General features: G+C 49.9%; 1 protein-coding gene across 1 annotated transcript in view; it reads left to right on the top strand.

The window, feature by feature from the left end:
- LOC133349442 (laminin subunit beta-2-like) overlaps positions 1–10,978 on the top strand; it is a 74,487-nt gene extending 63,509 nt beyond the window's left edge. Inside the window, 5 exon segments of the mRNA XM_061562884.1 lie at positions 237–444; positions 1,175–1,316; positions 2,826–3,002; positions 5,322–5,481; positions 9,484–10,978. Of these exon segments, the coding sequence (XP_061418868.1) occupies positions 237–444; positions 1,175–1,316; positions 2,826–3,002; positions 5,322–5,481; positions 9,484–9,620 (824 nt within the window). The 3' untranslated portion in view covers positions 9,621–10,978.
- The last annotated feature ends 9,932 nt before the right edge of the window (positions 10,979–20,910 follow it).

Raw genomic sequence — 20,910 nt, 5'->3', positions numbered from 1 at the left:
CCGCGTGACCGCAACGTGCCAGACACGACGAGTTGCTGCTGGCACATTGCCTCAAACGAGTACCTGGTGTGGTGTGCAAACATCGCCACTGGGGGAGACAAAGGCGGTCGGGCGTGGTGCTGGCCACCCACCCCCTCGTGTGCCGTGCCGGCCTTCATAGGTGCTCGCTAACCGAACTTGCCCCAACAGTCTGTCAAGGCTATACGGGGGATCTTTGTCTTTGTTGCGTGCGACAGAGGAGGGCGCGAGCCCCGACAGCATTGAGCTGGTGGCGGAGCGGGTGCTGCGTCTCGGCGTGCCGGCTTCGCCGCAGCAAATCGGCCGCCTCGCCGACGAGATCAAGGAGCGCGTGAGCAGCCTGGCCAACGTCGACGCCATCCTGGCCCGCACGGCGGGCAGCATCAACGAGGCCGAGCGCCTCCTGCAGGACGCCAAGAGGGCCAAGTACGCGGGGCGCGACCGCCGGTTACTCTCGTCAACGCCGCTGGGCGCTAGAACTAGAGCGCCGGCAACGCCACTGTCACTCCCGCCATCATCACCAGCAACAGCAGCGCTGTCACTGCCACTGCTGCCACCGTCACTAGCATCAACGCCACCGCTGTCGCCAACGATGGTGCCACCATTATCACCAACATTGCTACTGTTGCTGCTACCACTTTTACTACCACTGTCACCATCATTACCACCATCACCACCACCACGATCAACACCACTACCTCTGCCACCACAGTCTCCTTTTGGGGAGTTGCTAATTTTTCCTGCCTGAAGCCCAGACGAAAAGGTGGAAATTCTACATACCTATGATGGGGGATGAGTCATTCAGAAGCCAACAATTCCTGCATGTCTACAGAGTAGTTCTGATTTTATCAACCCGGGAGACATGAAGGGTTGGAGAGCCTGCAGCCTTACAAGTAGCACATACCACGTAATGATGATGATAATAAGAAAAACCCTTGCATTTTAGGCCAAGCTTGAACGTTTATGCCTCTCAGACTTCTCGTGTCTACAGGAGAGAGCATCATTTCATTGAATAGACATCTTAGCTAATTTCAAAACGATTCTTAAATCAGCCCGATGCCCCAAGCCTCTCCGGCCTGTGGGTTTGCAGCTGCATCTGCACTGCCTGGGCGCTTGATCGCGAGACCAACTTGCACCACGTTCCGCTCTGTCGCAGGGCACGCGCCGAAAACGCCAAGAGCGCCGCAGAGACGGTGCGCAAGGCGCTGGCGGGGGCCAGGGAGGCGCAGGCCGGGGCGGAGGTCGCCATCCAGCAGGCCCGAGCCGACCTGCACGACACGCAGGACACGCTGGCCTCGGTAGGTGCCGATGTCCCCCGTGGTTTTTTTTTCCTCGTCCGTCGTCGCGTCGCGGCCGCTTAACGTTAACGTCTCGGGGGACCTGTCTGGGTCTCCAGCTGCTTGCGAGATGTGGCCGGCCGTGGAGGGGAAGGGTAAAGGAACCCTCCGGAGAGGCCGTCTCGAGCTGCCTCTGGTTAGAGACCTTCCTGGCCAGCACTGGCGGGAGAGGGACATTTCAGGGCTCAACGAAATTTCAGGGGCAACCTCGGTGGACAGATGTTTATTGCCTCCTCGCCTGGTATACAGGTGGTCGTGGGTTCGAGTCCGACCCCGACGCCTGTATATTTGGAGTTTTTCCCTCCACGTTTAGAAACATGCATTTAGAGTATTAGGCTGCTCTAAATTTCCACGTGATAAGTCGTTTCGTTGAGCAATCATTTGTGGCCAGGTCGCTTCTGAAAAAGAGCTTATAGAGTTTAGTTTAAAGATCAGTCGTAGGTTGCGTGCGATGGAGTAAAGTGTCGGTACTTCCTCCTCTTCCTCAGTGTATGGCCAAATACCCTCAAGAGGGGCTCTCTAGGGCTTCCTTGTAGAAGAGACAATTCCGCCAGCAATTGTCTCGAGTAACACATCACAGGCCTGCAACTTCAACTCTCCAGGCCGCCGACCTGGAAGAACATTTTCACACCCGGCACATCACATCCAGGATTCTTCTCTCTGGCCGTGCTATCAATGCAGCATATCTCGAGGCAGGGACCCCCCCCCCGCTCCCCCCCCCACGTCCCCCCCCCCCGCTCCCCTCCCCCCGCTCCCCCCCCCGCTTCCCCCCACTTCCCCCCCCCGCTCCCCCCCCCGCTCCCCCCCCGCTTCCCCCCCCCCGCACCCCCCCGCATCTCCCCCCCTTCCACCCCCCGCTTCCCCCCCCCGCTTTCCCCACTCCCCCTTTCCCCCCCCCTTCCCCCCCTCCCACTTCCCCCTCCCACTTCCCCCCCCCGCTTCTCTACCCCTTGCGCATCACGAGGTGGACACTGCAACGGGCCAGCAGTCGGGCGTCAGTCTGCCGGCGAGGGGGGGGGGGGGCGACGTTGCCAAGCGACTCCCCATTGAAGCACTCTGACGAGTCATCCGTCAAATCCGCCTCAAACGCGCACCGCGGTTGCTGTGGCTTGCAAATGACCCACGAATTTCTCAGTGAGGTAATGAACCCTGACTCCCCTCCCCCGCCCCATCGTCTTCGCGTAGCGGTTAGCTATAACCCAGCGACACGAGTTCGATTCCCGCTCACGGCCAATACCGCTGACGATTATCGTAACCGTTCCTGGGCTTCCCCTAGGTCGACTCAGCCGCAAATTAGTACCTGGTGCGATGCGTAAAAATCGTCACCGGGGAGACAAACGCGGCCGGGCGTGGTGCTAACCACCGCCCTCACCACCTTCACCTGCCGTGCCGCACTTGCCCTAACAGTCTGTTAAGGCTATACGGGGGTTCTTTGTGATCGCCCCCCCCCCCTTCCGCCCCCCTCCGCAGACCGAGTCGGAGACGGCGGCCGCCGGGCAGCGTCTGCAGGACGCGACGGCTCGCCTGCTGGGCCTCGAGCGCGACGTGGACGCCCTCAAGATGAAGACGGCGGCCAACAGCCTCGCGGCCGGCAAGGCCGACAAGGCGGCCGGCATGGCTAAGCAGCGCGCCGACGAGGCCAAGCAGGTCGGGGGCCCGCGGTGCCGCCGAGACTGGCACGAGTTGCTTTGTGGGCGAGGAGTGGGGGCGGATTAATAACCTCTTTGTGCCGATATGTGTCCTCTCTCTCTGTGTCCTTGTGATGTCTGTCTGCTTGTATGTCTGTCTATAGTTTTCTAGTTAGATTTTTGTTGCTATTTCTTTTATGCCTGATGATGATTGCTTGTGTTGCAATCGAAACGTCGTAATATGCAATTATTTAATTTATTATTTTATCTTGAGACGTGACTTAACCGAAAGAACCAAAGAATAATTCCTGCAGTCACGAAAGCTCCAAAATTAAGATTGGATTAATAACCGTTCGAGTGAAATCCATTTCGACTGGGTCTGTCCATCTCGCCCGGTGATTGTGGTAGCAATTCTTCAGTAGCATTGCCGATTTCCCAAAGCAGAGTTAGGGCCCTTTAACGGCCGTAATTGGCGTCACGTTGTTTGTTTTTATGCCCGTGACCAAGTCACCAGGAATGACAAACCCACCTTGTCACGTCTCGGAAGCTAAGCAACGCTGAGCCTGGATAGTGCCTTGACAGTGGCTGGATACGGGGTCACGTAGTGGGCAGCGCAGCAAAATCCATTGTTGTACTGTATTCTCGACGTCTATGTTCCCGGCATGTTCACAACCCGTACTGACCCGTGGGGTTGAAGCAAGTATCTTGAAACAACCCAAACGGTTGACACTGCGTGTGGAGCAGAGGTCGCAAACGGGTTTTGATTCCTACCCGTACCCGTACCCGGCCGCACCAGGGTCGAAAATGGGTACCCATACCCGTACCCTACCCGAAATGAGTGACAAACGGTACGGGTAGCCGGGTATCGGGTAGGGTACGGGTATCGGGTACCCGGTTGCGACCTCTGCGTGTGGAGGCCTTCACGCAGCAGTGGATTGACATCGGGCGGCTTGCACCATCGCATTATTATTTGTGAAAAAGTTGCCGATTGGGAACCCAGTAATGATTAAACAGGTGTGTGGGGCGCAGAGAACATGGCCTTCAGTCATCCATGCACGTGGGGAGGGGGGGGGGGTCCGAACGTGACGCAAGAAGAACAAACGTTCACACGCGGAAGCAACGACGTCTGTTAATGATGCGGAGAGTACAGCGTGAGCGGGGAATATACTCATCCGTTCCCCGGTCTCCCCCCCGGGAGGTTATCATCGCGAACAAAGCGTGGAGATATATGCTTGCAATTACAATTCTAACGCGACACGGCGGTTACAAATGCCGCGCTGCACATGGAGCAATCTCGGTATTGTTTTAGTGCTGGCTCGGCACAACACTTCCTCCACCTAGACGTAATGGATGCTTGTAATACAAAGCCCTTGTCCAGTCCAGTGCTGGATGAAGTGAAGGCCTTCCCATGCCATGTCGATCATGGGGGTTGTTGTTAGAGGATGCCGTATATGTGCTGTAACCATGACGGAGGAACTGATGTAAAGGTTGCAGTCAAAGCTTGCGAGCTCTTCGTTAGTCTGTGCTTCAACTTGTAGACATGTAATAACTGGCTTTATTCGTGTGTTTTTTTAAAATTGCTTCACTTGGTATGAGGCGAGCGTTATTTGAATGCACTGCCCATTGTCAATCCACTGCTGGATCATCGCCTCCCCAATCATTGCTGTTTTACCTCACTTAGACACGCAGGTCAGTGTTGGTGAGCGAAAGGAGGGGCCCCAGGACCAGTTCAGACATCACTCACCCAAGTGATGTTAGAAGTGGCTTGGGATTTAACTTCAGGGTCACCGCGCGCACAGCGCAGTGCGCACACCACTTCACCACCGCTCTCTTCCCCTCGATTTACTAAACTCGGCGTGTGACACGACTCTACGTGGTGCTGTCCGCACTGACCTCTCGCGTGCCATGCCGGATACTTATAAAGGTTGCGCTCATTACGCACAAAGCGCTTGCCACGTGTGAAACACAATACCTGGCTGACCTCATGAAGGAGCATAAACCATCACGCAAACTCCGGTCATCCTCGCAGCGGCTTTTGGCTAACCGTCGCGCGCTTTCAGATGCGCTTCTTGCGGTCGTCTGGAACGCTCTTCCTTCTGATATTTGGAAGCCACTGGAGCTGTATACTTTTACACAATCTATTGTTAACTCATTTATTTAGAACTGCTTTTTGTGCTTAGTTGGTTGTCACCCCCCCTCCGCACCTCCGATTAGCACGGTTGTCTACGCCCGGTGCGAAAGAAGCTCAACGCACACCACACGGACATATCGTAGGCGCTGACGGCGCTCGCCGCGACGAGTTGACGCGAGCATCGATTCCCCCGGCCGTCCTCCGCAGATGCACGACGGGGAGCTGCGGGACCGCTTCCGGGCGCTGCAGGATCTTTTCGGGAAGAAGGGCCGCGGGGCGGAGGAGGCGCGGCGTCGCGTCGAGCAGCTCCGGGAGCAGGCGCGGGCCGTGCTGGCCGGAGCGCAGGCCCGCTTGGCGCGCCTCGCCGGTAACTGACGACGGCGCCGGTCGCTCATGCTTTGTTCAGCCCCCCCCAAACCCCCCCCCCCCCCCATTCGCGGTCGCGATCATCGTCGTCAAACTGTCTCGCGGCGCAGAGCAGACGTTGACGTGTTATCGAATGCGCTTGGCGCTGTGGATTGCTCCCCGCACGCTGTCGGACGCACTGACCAGTGGCCACCGTCCAATGTAGCAACGACGCAGAAAACACACTGACCCAGTCGTTGTCGTCATCATCAGCCGTGATCTATCCACTGCTGGTTGATGGTCTCTTCAAATCATCACGCTCTCTCATATTGCAACACACCAATCCATCGAGCTCCCGCACACGGGGAGATTTCATCGCTCCATCTCTGCGGTGGACGTCCTCGCGGGCGCATTCCCTCCCGTGGCTGCACCTGTCTGCAAACTTATTTTGTGCACTTTTCAACGTTTTTGTCATTTTCTTTACTATTTTCCATACTTATCATTCGTATATCAACAAAGGTAATATACACTGATTTAAGACGTTGGTTCTTTTAGGCCCACAATTATTTTTGCTTCAACGAAAATGTTTGCCTTTATCCACAGTTGTATTCCAATTTTGCTGTCGGTGTCAGGCCATGAGACAGAATATCCATCCGGATCTCTCTCAGCGCAGCCCTCCGTGTTGATAGAATGTTCCATTGAAGAACTACTCCTGAGATGTGTTTGTGACCTCTGTCACAGTAGGGGGCAGCACTTTCTCACGTATCCCTGCTCGAGACGTTTAACGTTTGTCAATACCTTTGGAAATGCAGAACAAAATGTAATGTTTTTTTCGTGAAGTATTTGGATACCGGTCGGAGACCATCACCTCGCTGCAACTTGAGAACCCAGTTTCAATCAATCACAGTCGATTGCCCAGATTCGAGCGCAGGATATTGGGGGTTCATTGAGTGCAAACTCCAACGTTGTTTGTAGAATAGTCTGACTTAGAGTTCATGGAGGTAACTCAAAAGTGGTCACGGTGTTTGCTCTAATTAGGCAGTTTGCAAGCCACTGTGGTATCTGAAGAGCAGACTTTCGCAATAAACCGAACCCTATGAGGCCACGTGTTTATGGGACTTGATTATTTCCCCAGCTTGTAAACCGCTGAGACGGTGAACTGGCAGGCCACACTTTGCCGTGTAGGCACGCTGAGGGCATTTATTAGTCTCCTGTGAGTGGCTGCCCACTTTTCCTGTCGGTTAATTTGACAATCAAACAGCTGATCACAAGGTCGAAACAGCCGTGCGTTTCTAGGGCACCTTGAGTGTGCTGTGTAACGATTATGGAGCAACCATCACGTAAAGCATCCATTGTTGCCAAAGCTTTGAAAGTTTTTTTCGCGTAAATGTTATATGTGAACAGTAGCCACTGGCTCTGTTTGCGCTTGTTTTGTTAGTGACTTCGCGCGGCATGGGTTAGGCTCCAGTTATTTTTGTTTACTGCCCTTTGTCAATCCACTGCTGGATGAAGGCCTCCCCCACGCAATGTTGGCCATGCGGAGAGTGGTTTGGTCATGCTTCACCAACTTGGTCCATATGGGTTGGTGAAGGTTGGTGTCTGAGTCGGTTGAGATATCACTTGCCAATAACGATAGCTGTTGGCTGGGAATTGAAATCAGGTCGTTGGGCTCATATCACAATGTGCTTGCTTAACCACTGCTCCACCAACTCCACTTCTCGACTAGCATAGATGATTTTTCTACCTACTTGACTTCACCGAAAGAACCAAAGAGTATGGATTCCTGCAGTCACGAAAGCTTCAAATCAAGATAGATTACACAATTATCAGCTTTGTAAGTAATGGTTCATTGACATGATTGAATCAGATGGGTTGATAATTATTAACTGTTGATGATTTAGACAAATGACACACATTACTGTTAAATGTAGGCGAATGTTTCAAACAAAAACAGAGAATGTAAACGCCATGGTAACAAGTAAAACAATAATCATGACTCCCATGCTTTGAATCAAAGTGCAATCTGGAATCGTGACATTTCATCAAATCACTGTGAGTAGGGGGGGGAGGTGAATCAGTGCACAATTGATGTTTGAGGCTGGATTAAACGCTCACCGTTTATTTCACACCTTCTGCACCCTAAGTGGAAATGTTTAGCCCCGAGGATTATAGTCCACGGGTTTTGATAGAGTCACGCTCGAGGAGCGATATCGTTGTTGCAACAGGCGTGACAACAACATCAACAACAACAATAATGATGCAGCTTGTACCGCGCACAAATTTCGCAAACTGTCTTAAGCTTTGAGCTTGCCTGGGCCCACCGTTCAGCGTTGTCGTGATTTTTAGCAGGCGACGACGTTACTTTGGTGTTAACAACAAAAAAAACCATCCTCGTAAGCAATGGCTGAATAAGCGGTACGTGACTGAGTGCAGGTAAGTGCATGCCAAGGCAAAGTTAAGACTTTATGATTTAAGAGTCCAAGGGTCGCCAATAACGTGCAGGGTCACCTCTGATTCGCGGGGGAGGGGGAGAAGGAGACTGCAATTCTTACAGCTAGCCTGCTCCACCGGTTCTAGTACACATGAGCAGAATTCCATTCTCAGTCACCGCACCTCAATGATGGATTGGCCACGTGTCGAAAATAAACTAAGAAATCACAATTAGAAGGGATATGGAGATGACTCAACGGTGGAGGACAGAAGGAGTTTGCAAGGATGCAGTGGGACGAGAAGTGAGGCCAGTTTATTAACTGGAGATAGAAAATCCATACACGGAGCAGCTGCCCCATGTCATAATTCGACGTTTGGCTTCGAAGAAGAAGGCTGTGAAGTGAGTTGGTTTATTTCGTGAACCAGGTAACTGGGACTTGGGCCTAGTTATCTTACCAACCTCACCATGCCGAGCCCGACATCAAATATGTAGCGGCCCGCTTGCTCAATATCTCTCGGGCTGGCCCCAATACCAATAGCGATGTCACAAGATCAACGCGGGTAAGACGCGCCCGTCGGTGGGCTTCCTCACTTAATTTGTGCACCTTTTTGGGGGGGATGAAAACCGACAGAAAATTCCAGTCAATAATTGAGTTTGGCCAAGAACGTGGGTGTTATTTTTTTGTTCCCCCACGAAAGGGAGGGAGGGGCTGAGCCCAACAGAGCTGCGGCAACATCATGAAGTGTGGAGACACGGATCCGTGCTCTCCTGCTGGTACTGGAATGTAAATGGGCATTTGCTGGACCATCGAGCCTGCCTTACAGTGATCATAGGAATGCAGCCCTTAGTCTGGGTAGGGCGATGACATATGGGGAGACAGACTCCTTTGGTGATCCTAGAATAAAAACAGGCCTTACCTGGGCCCCGAAGTCTGGCTCGTAGTGGTAACGGGGGAACTATCATTAGTCTGGCTTTCTGTGCTTAGGGCCATTAATACTTAGATCGGGGTTCCGCCTCTTAGGTACAATAGAACCCTGAGTCATTTCATGAGAATAAAAATATCTGGCAACACCAGAAGTGGGGGGGGGGGGGCACATGTAAATGAATTGTCTTGACTGATTGTTATATTGTTATGCAACAGACCGAAACTTGGACTTTTAATTTCTTGGGGAGATTTCCAGATTTCTCAGGACAATGTCCTCAAAAATAGGACGTTGTCCTGAGAAATCGTGATTCTTAAGAGGCGCCACGGTCGCGAGATATTAACTACCTCACCTGGTATGGAGGAGGTCGTGGGTTCAGTCCCGACCCTGACACCTGTATATTTTGAGTTTGCATGTTCTCCCTGTGGTTCCGTGGATCTTTTTCCGGGTCCTCCGGGTTTTCCCTCCACATTTAGAATCATGCATTTGAAGTATTTGGCAGCTATAAATTTCCACATGATGATAAGCCACTTCGTTGAGCTATCAGTTGTGGCCAGGTCGCTTCTGAAAAAAAACTATATAGCTCAGTGGGCCTTACCTGGCAAAAAAAAAGCTTAGTTTTTAAGACGTCTAAGGGTAGCCGTGGTCTCTCGCCCCCATGTGTTTGCAGAGCTGGAAGTGGCCTACGATGGGAACGCGGTGGAGCTGGAGCGCAAGGCACACAGGCTGCGCGGTCTCGAGGACAAGCTGCGCGGGATCGTCTATGCCATCAACAAGCAAATCAACGTGTACAACACCTGCCAGTAGCGGGGTCGGGTGGCGGGGGGGGGGGCAGAGACCTCTGCCGTTGCGCGTGGCTTTGGTCAGCTGAGCAGCCCACAGGCCCTCCCAGCTGTGCCGGGGCACAGGGGGATGAAGCTGAACGTGCCACTCCCTGGTCGGGGTCGTTGTTTAGGCTACCGTTGCGTGCGTGAATTCGGGTTAAGCTGTCCGTTGCGGCCATGGCACACTCGGGCACTTTTGGGGCAATTGTTGCCGGCAGTCGTCACTGGAATTTAGTTTACTTTGAGAAATGATGGCGAATGGTTGATCAACCAGCGATTGGTTGATCGGCAATCGTTGTTCTGCAGGGCACACGACCTTGTGAACTCTGTGGTGTTATCGAAAGTTGACATCCCAGTCGTCTAGTGGGAGGAGCAGCCATCGGTTTTGACCAGATTTGGGCAATTGCTTTTTTTTTACAATAAAAAATCCAGCAAGCAGACAAATTCCATCAACAATCGCTCAATTATTGCCCACGCCTATCATGACCTTTAGACACCACAGCCACAAAGAGAAGCAACCCCGACAGTAACTGACATACGTGGGCTCCTGCAATGGATAAACGCCCACGAATGGCTAATTTGCGCAGAGGGCTTCTGTGAATGATAATATACGTCACAGTACAGGGTCTCGCCACCAACGTGTCACCCATTAAAAACCCTCATGAAAGTAAGTGCATCAATTATGGCGTTTTTTTTGTCCTTTTATTGGGAGACCTAAAGTTTTTACAGCGTGCCATGCGTCGATTACGAACGATGCCGCGCGGGGGAAGGGTGGGGGGGGGGCTTGGGAATCGTGAAGGTGCGGTCAGAGAAGCTCCAGACGCTTGTGCTGGGTTATGATTGTGGTGGCGGTCAGACCCCAATCGTTCATGAGCACGTTGATCCCCATTGAATCAGCCACTCATGAATGTTTTGATTTTTGCCATGTATTGTCTGACCCGTAGTTTGTTATAGCCAAGTACCCCGTAAAAAAATATTTGCATTTTTTTGGAAAATGAAATACAAACCCTGGAGGTAAAAGAATAACATATATGTAACATTTTCCAAAAATGACGTTTTTTTATGAATTGCTTTTGTTGAACCTTCAGCAGACACACCCCTCCTTTTCAATGTGGCCTTCACCCGCTTCCCATACAAACTCACCTGTGTGTACCTGTACACTCGTGCAAACACACACACATACGCACACTGCCGGTCACTTCTTACAACTTCTTACCAAGTGTACTTTACACCGAGTGCTATGCATGTGTTTATTTTTTAACCGGAGGCAGATTGGTAGTACGCTAAACTACCGGACATGTAGCGATGCTTCGATTCGCCGATTAAAAATCTATTATTACACTCGTGATGCACGCGTTGAATTGGGCGCGTAAGAGTGGATGACGTATGGTGTATGCTAACGATACGCTACACTTACCGTTTCGCGTAGAGACCGGCAGCAAAAGAAGAAAAGAAACAGTACGACACGAGATGGCAAAAGTAAAGGTGCAACCCTGCAAGTGACTTGCTAATGTCACTGATGGTGGAAGGCCCTCTGCTAGAGTTCTCGAGAGCTCCTCGAGAGAGGGTAATTTGGTCTACTTTTCCACGCCGCAGACGGAACAAATAAGACTTTTTGTTGTACTATTTGTGCCCTTGAATCGTGACAAATCATTGCGCCTCTGCGTGGATGGAGAGGTCCATCGTAACATGCCAAATAGCATGGGGCGTTAACCCTTGTATCGCTATGATTACGATCGCAATGGCTTTTTTTTTACCTTTGAGACTGAACATCAGGACGTGGCATCCGCACGCATTGCCCCTCCCCCATGACCCACATAGTGTAAAATGTGACCACCAATACGGTACCGATGGTGAAGCCAGACAACGGCCGCAACACTGCTCGCCGGGGCTGTTGAGGTTAGCTGCTGCCTCGCGCTGTTCCAATGCCGTTTGACCACAAGCCAGAGGTCGCAACCGGGTACCCGATACCCGTACCCTACCCGATACCCGGCTACCTGTACCCGGCCGGGTACGGGTACCCGTTTGCGACACTGGTGCGGCCGGGTACGGGTAGGCCGTGAGTCACTGGTGAGTCACCGTTTGTCACTCATTTCCCAACGTCTTGTCTCTTCTTACAATTCAAGTTCCTAGAATCAACCCACCCGCACCTGCAACATGGCTTCATCCCAGAGGTCGCAATCAGGTACCCGATACCCGTACCCTACCCGTACCCGGCCGGGTACGGGTAAGGTACGGGTACGGCCGGGTACGGGTACCTGTTTGCGACCCTGGTGCGGCCAGGTACGGGTAAGGAATCAAAACCCGTTTGTGACCTCTGCCACAAGCCACGAGTATACCCACCTGGACTGACTCTACCACTGGCGTGATGGAGTGCCTTGCCCGCTGTGGGTGCGTTGGTGTCCAAATACCTCTAGCAAACATTTTTTGGAGCGGTCACTTAAAGGAGTCAACACCCGCAGCATTTTTGACAAAACTATCGGGTTATGTGTGAGCCTGCGTTTGTCTCGTCCCTTCAGCAAGGTTGAGATAAATGTTGATCGTGCCGACGATGGGACCTTTACGCACACCGCGTGGCGCGGCGGCGCACGATGAGGAAGGCTCGGGTACTGAGTTGGGCGCCAGTAGCTGAACAAAGTGGGTGACGAAATTCGCAGATCCCAAGTGCAGTTTACCCAATTACCATCGTGAAGCATTCGCAAACAGGGCCAATGGCGGAGCCAGGATTTTCAGGTGGGGGGGGGGGGGGGCAACCCCTCCAGCAATGAAAAAACACATTCCTGCGGAGGGAGCTGGTAGGAACGTTGGGTTGATCGGTCAATGGCCAGGGTCAACGGCGGCGTGGTGTATTCCGCAAATATGCCCGATTGTGAGGGCGGGTACAAGCCGGCGTGAGTAGGTTAAACGTTGAGTTTTATAAGGGCACCACGGGGTGACCAGCCTCTCCCCACCCAGCCCCACCCCTCCCACCCCCCACCCAGCCCCACCCTCCCCACCCAGCCCCTCCCCACCCTCCCCACCCAGCCCCTCCCCACCCTCCCCATCCAGCCCCTCCCCACCCTCCCCACCCAGCCCCTCCCTCCCCAACCAGCCCCTCCCTGCACGACGGACACAATAATCCCCTGTGGGCTGGTGTAACCAGGAGATTCCTACCAGTATGATAGGAGTTGTGAGTAAGGACTTGTCCCTTGCTTTTTATTCGACGCGTGTGCGGCGATGGCGCAGCCATCGATCGAGGGTCGAATTCGAGCCGCGTCGTGTGATCGGCATCGCGCTCGCTGAAGGTGAATGCCTTCATGGAAGTCGTGTACTGTATACGCAACTGCGCACAATTCTGAGTCACTTATAACTGCTTTGCCGTTACTTATTGCCAATTATGGACTCAGACTATTGTCCTATCATCTCATAGAGTCCTTGGCACGAAATAATATGCTACACAGTGGCAGTGGGGGTCGCAAAATGCCGATTTATTACTAATAAACCCCAATGATCCGATCGAAATCCCTAATTTCGATCATTGCCCCCCCCCCCCCCAACTGGCTCCCCCAGTGAACAGGACACCGCCATCGTCCGCAACCTGGCATTTGCTCCTCTTGCAATGTACACACTTCCATTCTAAACTAACTTAACACTATACTCTTTGATTCTTTCGGTAAAGTCACGTAGGTATAAAATGTCATAAATCACGAAGTTTCGGGCGCAACAAAAGCGTCCATCATCAGGTGGGAAAGCATGGTCTCGCTGCTGAGGCAGACTGTTTTAAAAGGTAACTTAACACTTTTTATTTGACCAGGTAAGGCTCACCGAGCTAGATAACTTTTTTTTTTTAGAAGCGATCTGGCCACAAATGACAGTTCAACGAAGTGGCTTATCATCTCGTGGAAATGTACAGCAGCCAAATACTCCCAACGCACGTTTCTAAATGTGTAGGGAATAACTGGCGGACCCGAAGAAAAATCCACGCGACCATGGCGAGAGAGACAGGCAAACTCCAAATATACACGCGCCAGGGTTGAGATCGAACCAACGACCCCCTGCATACCAGGCGAGGTAGTTACTATCTCACCACTGCGACGCCCATTTTGGGATGCTGCAATTGATATCCTTTTACAGAACCATTAATTAAAGGTAGCCCTGCAGGTGACTCTTGGTTGCGGTTGAGAATGATTACTCCAATGGTAATGCACTTGTAATTGTATAAGCAGTTGGCAGCTTCGGTCCAGCGGCATTATTAAATGGTTATTAAATTGTGCTGTCGGGTAGTACGATGGACAGATATGCACATGCCTCGCCTTCATTTGGTCGCATAATTGAAATTGTCTTCACCCGTGACCATAGTGTTGTCAACATTTTTTTGGTAATTATTTAACCGTTTCCAGTCTAATTTTGATTTAAAGCTTTCGTGACTGCAGGGATTCATCTTTTTGGTTCTTTCGGTAAAGTCACGTAGAAGGGAAGTAATAAAAGAATAAAAATAAACATAATAAAATTATTTCTCACGACGTTTCGGCCACAACGCAAGCAGCCGTCCTCAGGTGAAATTTTATTATGTTTTATTTTTATTATTTTATTACTTCCCTTCTACGTGACTTTACCGAAAGAACCAGGAAGACGTTTCCAGTCTCTCTGAAAAAAATAAAGAAACGTTTTACACCGCGGCCTTCTCGAAGATCAACCCACCATGAGTGCGCACATCTAATCGAAACTCGAAAGCTGAGCCGGGTTAGTACGTGGATGGACGACCACCGAGGCTTGCCAGGTGTTGTAGGTGTTCGTCCACGATGGATGACCACCGTGGGTTTTCTCCGGATTCTCCAGTTTCCTCCGCACGAGGCCAAACATTCATTAATAGAATTAACCAAACATCCCAATGCATGACAGTCTTGACAAAGAGATAGTAAGGCTTTCCTCTGTAAATAATTGACGTTATTAAGAACTATAATTACATGCTTACCTTTCTGACAGTGAACGCAATCAAAGTTAATCATACACCTATCCAACATAAAAGAACAACAAAGCATAGGGCAACAAAATACTAATAACCATCACGTAAAACGAGTTTCTGACATTTCCATAAGCTTCAGCATCTGCATGTAAAAAAGATCGGCCTATGCTGGGTAACATTCGTTGAACAAACAACTCCTTCCGAGACAGGTCGTTAATGAATACACCCTTTAATGCCAAGGAAGATGTTCGCCGAGTAAAGTATGAATTGATAAGCGTAAAGAAGCACTTAGGAGATTGTTGAGCACATGTGCTCGCACCGAATTGGCTCCAAGATGCGATCTCCTTCTGCAAAGACTTTAAAAATAGAGAAATAATTGATTTTCTAGACGTAGTTTAATTGCTGTGCAACGGGAACTGAGCTGCAAGACTATGCAGACGGGGGGTGACTAGTGGGTTAGTGCAAAAGCACTCTCGTCTGGCTTTAGTTTCCATGGGTACAAATCCAACTTCAGTTGATGAGGCTTTTCATTAACACGTTGAACAACAATTACACAGGGGCTAGGAATAGCATTCCTGTTGCAGATCAGCGCAAATACCTACTTTAATGTATTGCGTCCAAATTGGATTTTTTTCTTTGCAAAGCAATATTTTATTAGACGTATAAACGCACAGCACACTCCAAGGGCACAACGTGAGAAAGACACGAACACATAAACATACATTCTGTGAAAGCATAGCCTCATAATTTCAAATTATTATCATCTTACAGAGGAGAGAGTTCAAAGTTCACGCCACCTTGGCGCCCGCGGTGGCGAGAAGTGTACTGCCTTGCCTGGTATAAAGGGGGTCGTGGATTCGACCCTGGCGCCTGTATGTTTGGAGTTTGGATGTTCTCGAGTATTTGGCTGCTATAAATTTCGCCATGATCAGCCGCTTCGTTGAGCCATCATTCGTGACCAGGTCGCTTCTGAAAAGGAGCTATGCGGTGTAGTTCAGTGGGTCTTACATGGTTAAATAAAAATAGTCAAGATTAATTTGTGTGACTAGATTGGTGGTGCGATACAGATTGTAATGTTATTGTATAATGCCCTGGTTTTGTTTAAGCGGGACATTTATGGATCACCCTATAGGCATATACGTATATTATTGTTTAACACGTAGGCTTTCGTGATCAATATCATCCATAATACAGTTTTTTGGGTAAGATGGCGTAAATATATAAATGTGTCGTTAAACTCTCTGCTTGGTTTAGATATGTGGATGGCACATTGGTGGTCTGGTCACACGACAAAGATACACTTACCAATTTTTTTAAATCATCTCAACTCGCAAAACCCATCCATCCAGTTCGCCATGGAAGTGGAAGCTGACAGAACTCTACCATTTCTGGATATTCTGCTCGGACGGGGTCAAAATGGAAAAATAACACAACGTTTACCAAAAGAAAACGCACACTTACGCATATCTGAATGCAGAGTCACACCATCATCCCACAAAGAAATCCGCTATCATCAAGACTCTCATTCATCGGGCTAAGAAAGTGTCGGATAGTGATAGTCTGAGAAGTGAAATTAAACATGTTAAAGAAGCGCTGCAATTTAACGGTTGCAATGATGCACAAATCAACAGAGCATTGAATGCCAAACCAAATAAAAAAACACGAGCATTGAAACTGCCCAAGTAATTAAAACCATTAAAATACCGTACATTGCGGGAGTAACTGATAAACTAGCCAGATGTTTGGAAAAACAAAACATCCGAGTCAGATTTGACACGGTAATTAAAATACAGAAATTAATATGTGGTACAAAAGATGTATTACTGAAGCTATCAACATAAGGTGTGTACCGGATTAATTGTACTTGTGGAAAATGCTATGTTGGGCAAACAGGACGAATGATCAGCACGAGACTAAAAAAACATCAAAGAAATATTAAATTCTTCTATTTGCAACTGTCAGCAGTAGCAGAACACGCGTGCCAACAAGGACACTCAATTGATTTTGATAATGTTGAAGTTCTCTCCAAAACAAGTTACTACTGGCCAAGCCTAATTAATTGTAACCGTTTCGGATAGCTACCGTCTTAGTGCTGCTTGGAAGCGAATAATTAAATGACACATTGTTTAAATGCATGCCTATACAGGGCACCATACTTCTATAGGGATTACCGTTGGTACGGCTATTTTAGTGCACACAATGGACAGGAAGGTCAAGATCAATGGGCTCGCATAATGCACGTGCATCATGTATGTTGACTCATTAATCCCGCCCCCCCCTCCCCACTTTGCACAAGAAGTGACGTCATCACATCTACGCCTCTATATAAGGAACGAAACAGAGGGGCTTCTCCACAAATCTGGCTGTCGCCTGATGAAGCTGGTTGTAATTACTGGTGAAACGTCGTACTCAGATTGTAAATGTTGTGGCTTGGCTCTCCAACACACCCGTGTGCTGTACTAGTGACGAATTGGCATGTTCTGTTAACGTGACAAACCTTACTAATTGGCTGTGTCGGGTGGTGGCGGGTTTAACGACACATTGACATATTTACGCAATCTAACCCAAAAAAAAACCTGCATTATGGACGTATATTATAGTATGTACGACGCTGTGGAGAAACCGCGTTACGCTAGGTGGCAGCCTTCTCTTGTTTGATCATCTGTTGCCGAGGCTGATGATGGGTCGTGACGCAGGAAGAAACATTTAATTCGAATTTCGCTACATCATGCGTTCCGTGCCAAGTGCTGTCATGCATTAAAAGCACGGCAGAGCAAATTTAGCCTTGAGAGGACGTTCAGCGTCGGTTGCCAAGATGTTAATGCCTGGCAGGGAATACGCATTTTTAAAAATCCTCTTCCATTAAAACAACGTCACGTGCTAGCCTATCTGCGTGCATTTGTGTCAAACCAATGACATCTGCGATTGACTCGCTGCCAGAGGTGAGAAAATATTTGTTGTCTGGGACACGGAATTGGTTTTCCTTTTGAATGCACACACTTTGACCACAGTCGAATAGCCAGTTGTATAACCGATTATAGTGAAATATGACCAATTTCCCAGGAAGGTCTCATCGATTTCTCAAGGTTATAATCTTTCCAGGAGGGCCCTGCATTTGGATGTTTGGCCATTTACTATGCCGTAGTGGGCCGACACTGAATACTTCACGCACGCAGATTCAAGAACAAATTGCTGCACTGGCATCGACTGACTACCTCGTTGCTAAAGCCATTTACATTGCGATTACGTTGTGCGTCAATATGGCAACGTGATCTTATTAATTTTATCCATGTTGATGTCTGTACTTTTCTTTTTACGATACCATCGACCACGAGTCTGTCGCCTGTGGATTGCCGACCGCATGGATGGCAGGGGTGCAATAATGCCTGGATCTGTGCCAGAGCAGACATTCATCTGTGTGAGTAGCAGTTTGCATGCTCGCGTCAATCCCCTAGCAAAGCCCACGTCTTTTTTTAAATGCCCATCGTTGAAACTATCCGGCCAACCAAATCGCCCCGAATGCACCCGATCTCTGAGCATGGTTCGGAACTTGTATTAGTGACCGACAGGGATTTCCAGATTGCTGTTGGTGTGGCATTACGGAGTGGTAAACATCGTGGGTGCTCTCCTGGGGTTCTAGATTTGAAGCTTTCGTGACTGCAAGGATTCATACTCTTAGGTTTTTTCGGGTAAAGTCACGTAGGTAAAAAATAAAATTAAAAGTTAATAAAAGTAATAATGAAAATAAAATAATAAATCACGACGTTTCGGAGGCAACACAAGTCTCCGTCATCAGGTGGGACCGTCACAGCCAAATTTACTGTATGAATTGGCTGTGACGGTTCCACCTGAAGACGGAGACTTGTGTTGCCTCCGAAACGTCGTGATTTATTATTTTATTTTATTTCCATGATTACTTTTATTAACTTTAAATTTTATTTTTTACCTACGTGACTTTATCGAAAAAACCTAAGAGTATACTCTCAGGGTGTCTTCATTTCCTGCTACGTGACGACGCCAAACACGAATGAAATTGCCCAAAAATCCCGATATGGCAGGATCCTTCTGAACAAAGAAAGGTCTCGAAACACGGCGAGGGTTTCTCAGGCCCATAATTTGTCGTAATTATCGTAATAATCTCCAAAAACATAAAAGCAAACGCTTTAAACGACCGCGACTGAATACGTATCAAGCTAATTCGGCTCAAGCCAACGCTGCGCCGTGTATCCACGCCAGGGTTACCTGGGGACGTGAGACGCGTTTGGGCTTCAAGCTTTGCCCGTTCGTTCTTAGCCGACGAAAAACCCCCCGTGCTTCCCGTTTGCATTCTGACCTTGAAGTGAAACGTTGTCGTCGTGAAATGCTGCACGGACAGCGATGAATGTGGACGAGCCCCCTTGCTTACTACGCCGGCAGATATTGCGGCTTTCATTTAACAATCCTCTCCTCCACCTCCTCCTACCCTTTGTGAAAAAAACAAGACATTGCGTTGCCAACCCCACGTAATGAATGCCCTCCCTGTTGCAGTGTTTGTCACAGTGTGTGCAAGGTGGTCAGGGCTGCTTTGTGGCGGTAGTGTAGCGGTTAGCGCGCTGCGATATGTATGAGAAACTGTTGGACTTCTTTCGCACCCTACATAGCCAACCATGCTCATCGGAGGTGCGGGGGAAGGACAACACGAAGCTACTGTACACACAAACAGCAGTTCTAAAGAAATTAATCCAGCGACCCGAGTTCGATTCCCGCTCACGACCAACACCAGTGACGATTATCTGAACCGGTTCTGGGCCTCCCCTAGGTCGACTTGAGTACCTGGTGCGGTGTGTAAACATCGCCACTGGGGAGACAAATGCGACCGGGCGTGTTGATGGCCACCCAGCCCCTCGTGTGCCGTGCCGGCCTTCATAGGTGCTCGCTGACAAGCAGTTGCCCCAACAGTCTCTTAATGTCTACACGGGGGATCTTTGTCTTTGCGAAAGCTCTTTGCGGCACTGGCCACCGTCACAGATGAAGGGGGATAGACTCGGCTTCAATGCGTGGGCACTGTATACGTGTGTATTTTAAGCACAGATCCATCAACGGGGACGTGAGTGTCCAGGCGTAGAGAGAGAGAGAGAGCTTGGGGGTCAAAGGAATGCGGGACCTTCCTTGCGTGTTCAGCCACCGTTACTCGAACTAGGAAAGTGCCCGGCACCTCGCCGCACACAAAGTTGTCGTCGCTGCGGACACTTGGCAGGACGATGAAAAGCCAAGCGTTGCGAATTATGCGCAGGTTACCGAGGCACGGTGAAGAAGGCGGCTGTGCCTGCGGTTAGTTTATAGAAGCAGAGGTCACAAACGCACGTCCGTATATAAAATGCGTTCTATCCCGTTATATTCGCCGGCGTACACATACGTCCACGGCTAATTTGTCAGTTCACTCGTGGGTGAGCCCCCCCTCTCCCCCGGGCATGACCATACTTCACCACGATGTTCGTGTGGGTTGGTTAAGGGAGATGGGGCACGAGATTGGATTTTTTTTTAATGCACTGCCCTCTACTGCCCACAGCGATAACTAAGCCCGCGCTTGTGTTTAATGGTAGCCCATCCGAATACAATCCGGGCACTTCTGTACGTGGCTGTCAGAGCCGTCCCGAGGGGCGACTGCCCCGGGCCCCGCACTTTGGGGGGGGGGGGGTACGCTTCAACGTCACGGTGTCAGATGTAATATTCCCGGTTTAGTTTGAAGGCGTCGGGGAGGCCCACATGAAGTGGGATTTGCCCCTGGCCCTGCATCTCCCACTATGTACGGCCCTGGTCGCTGTATTCGCATATCCAGTGATATACTTAATATACTTTAAATAAAACATAATAAAATAATTCTCACGACGTTTCGGCCACAACGCAAGCAGCCGTCCTCAGGTGAAAACCAGGTCTGTCGAGGCGACAGCGTCTGTCGCCTCGACAGACCTGGTTTTATTATGTTTTATTTTTATTATTGTATTACTTCCCTTTTACGTGACTTTACCGAAAGAACCAAGAAGATTAATCCCTGCAGTCACGAAAGCTTTAAATCGAAATTTAAAGTAACAATAGTTTAGCATTAATTTACTGCACCTTTGTCAATCAACTGCCGGACGAAGGTCAATCTCTGCGTTGCGTCGGTCATGTGAGTTGTATGACCGAAACGTTGCCACGCTGTGATCAACGCAGGTTGGTCAGAGGCCCTGGGATGCGTGACCAGGACTCGCCCTCTCATGTTAAGTTGTTAAGTCGGAATCGAACCAATAAAAACCGCTGGGTTCATAGCGCACTGCGCCAAACACTTCGTGCACCCCATTTCTTCTTG

The sequence above is a fragment of the Lethenteron reissneri genome, chromosome 30, assembly GCF_015708825.2.
Source record: "Lethenteron reissneri isolate LAM-NWPU_2019-01 chromosome 30, ASM1570882v1, whole genome shotgun sequence".
Taxonomy (NCBI): Eukaryota; Metazoa; Chordata; class Hyperoartia; order Petromyzontiformes; family Petromyzontidae; genus Lethenteron; species Lethenteron reissneri.
This window is presented reverse-complemented; position numbering and strand designations above follow the sequence as displayed.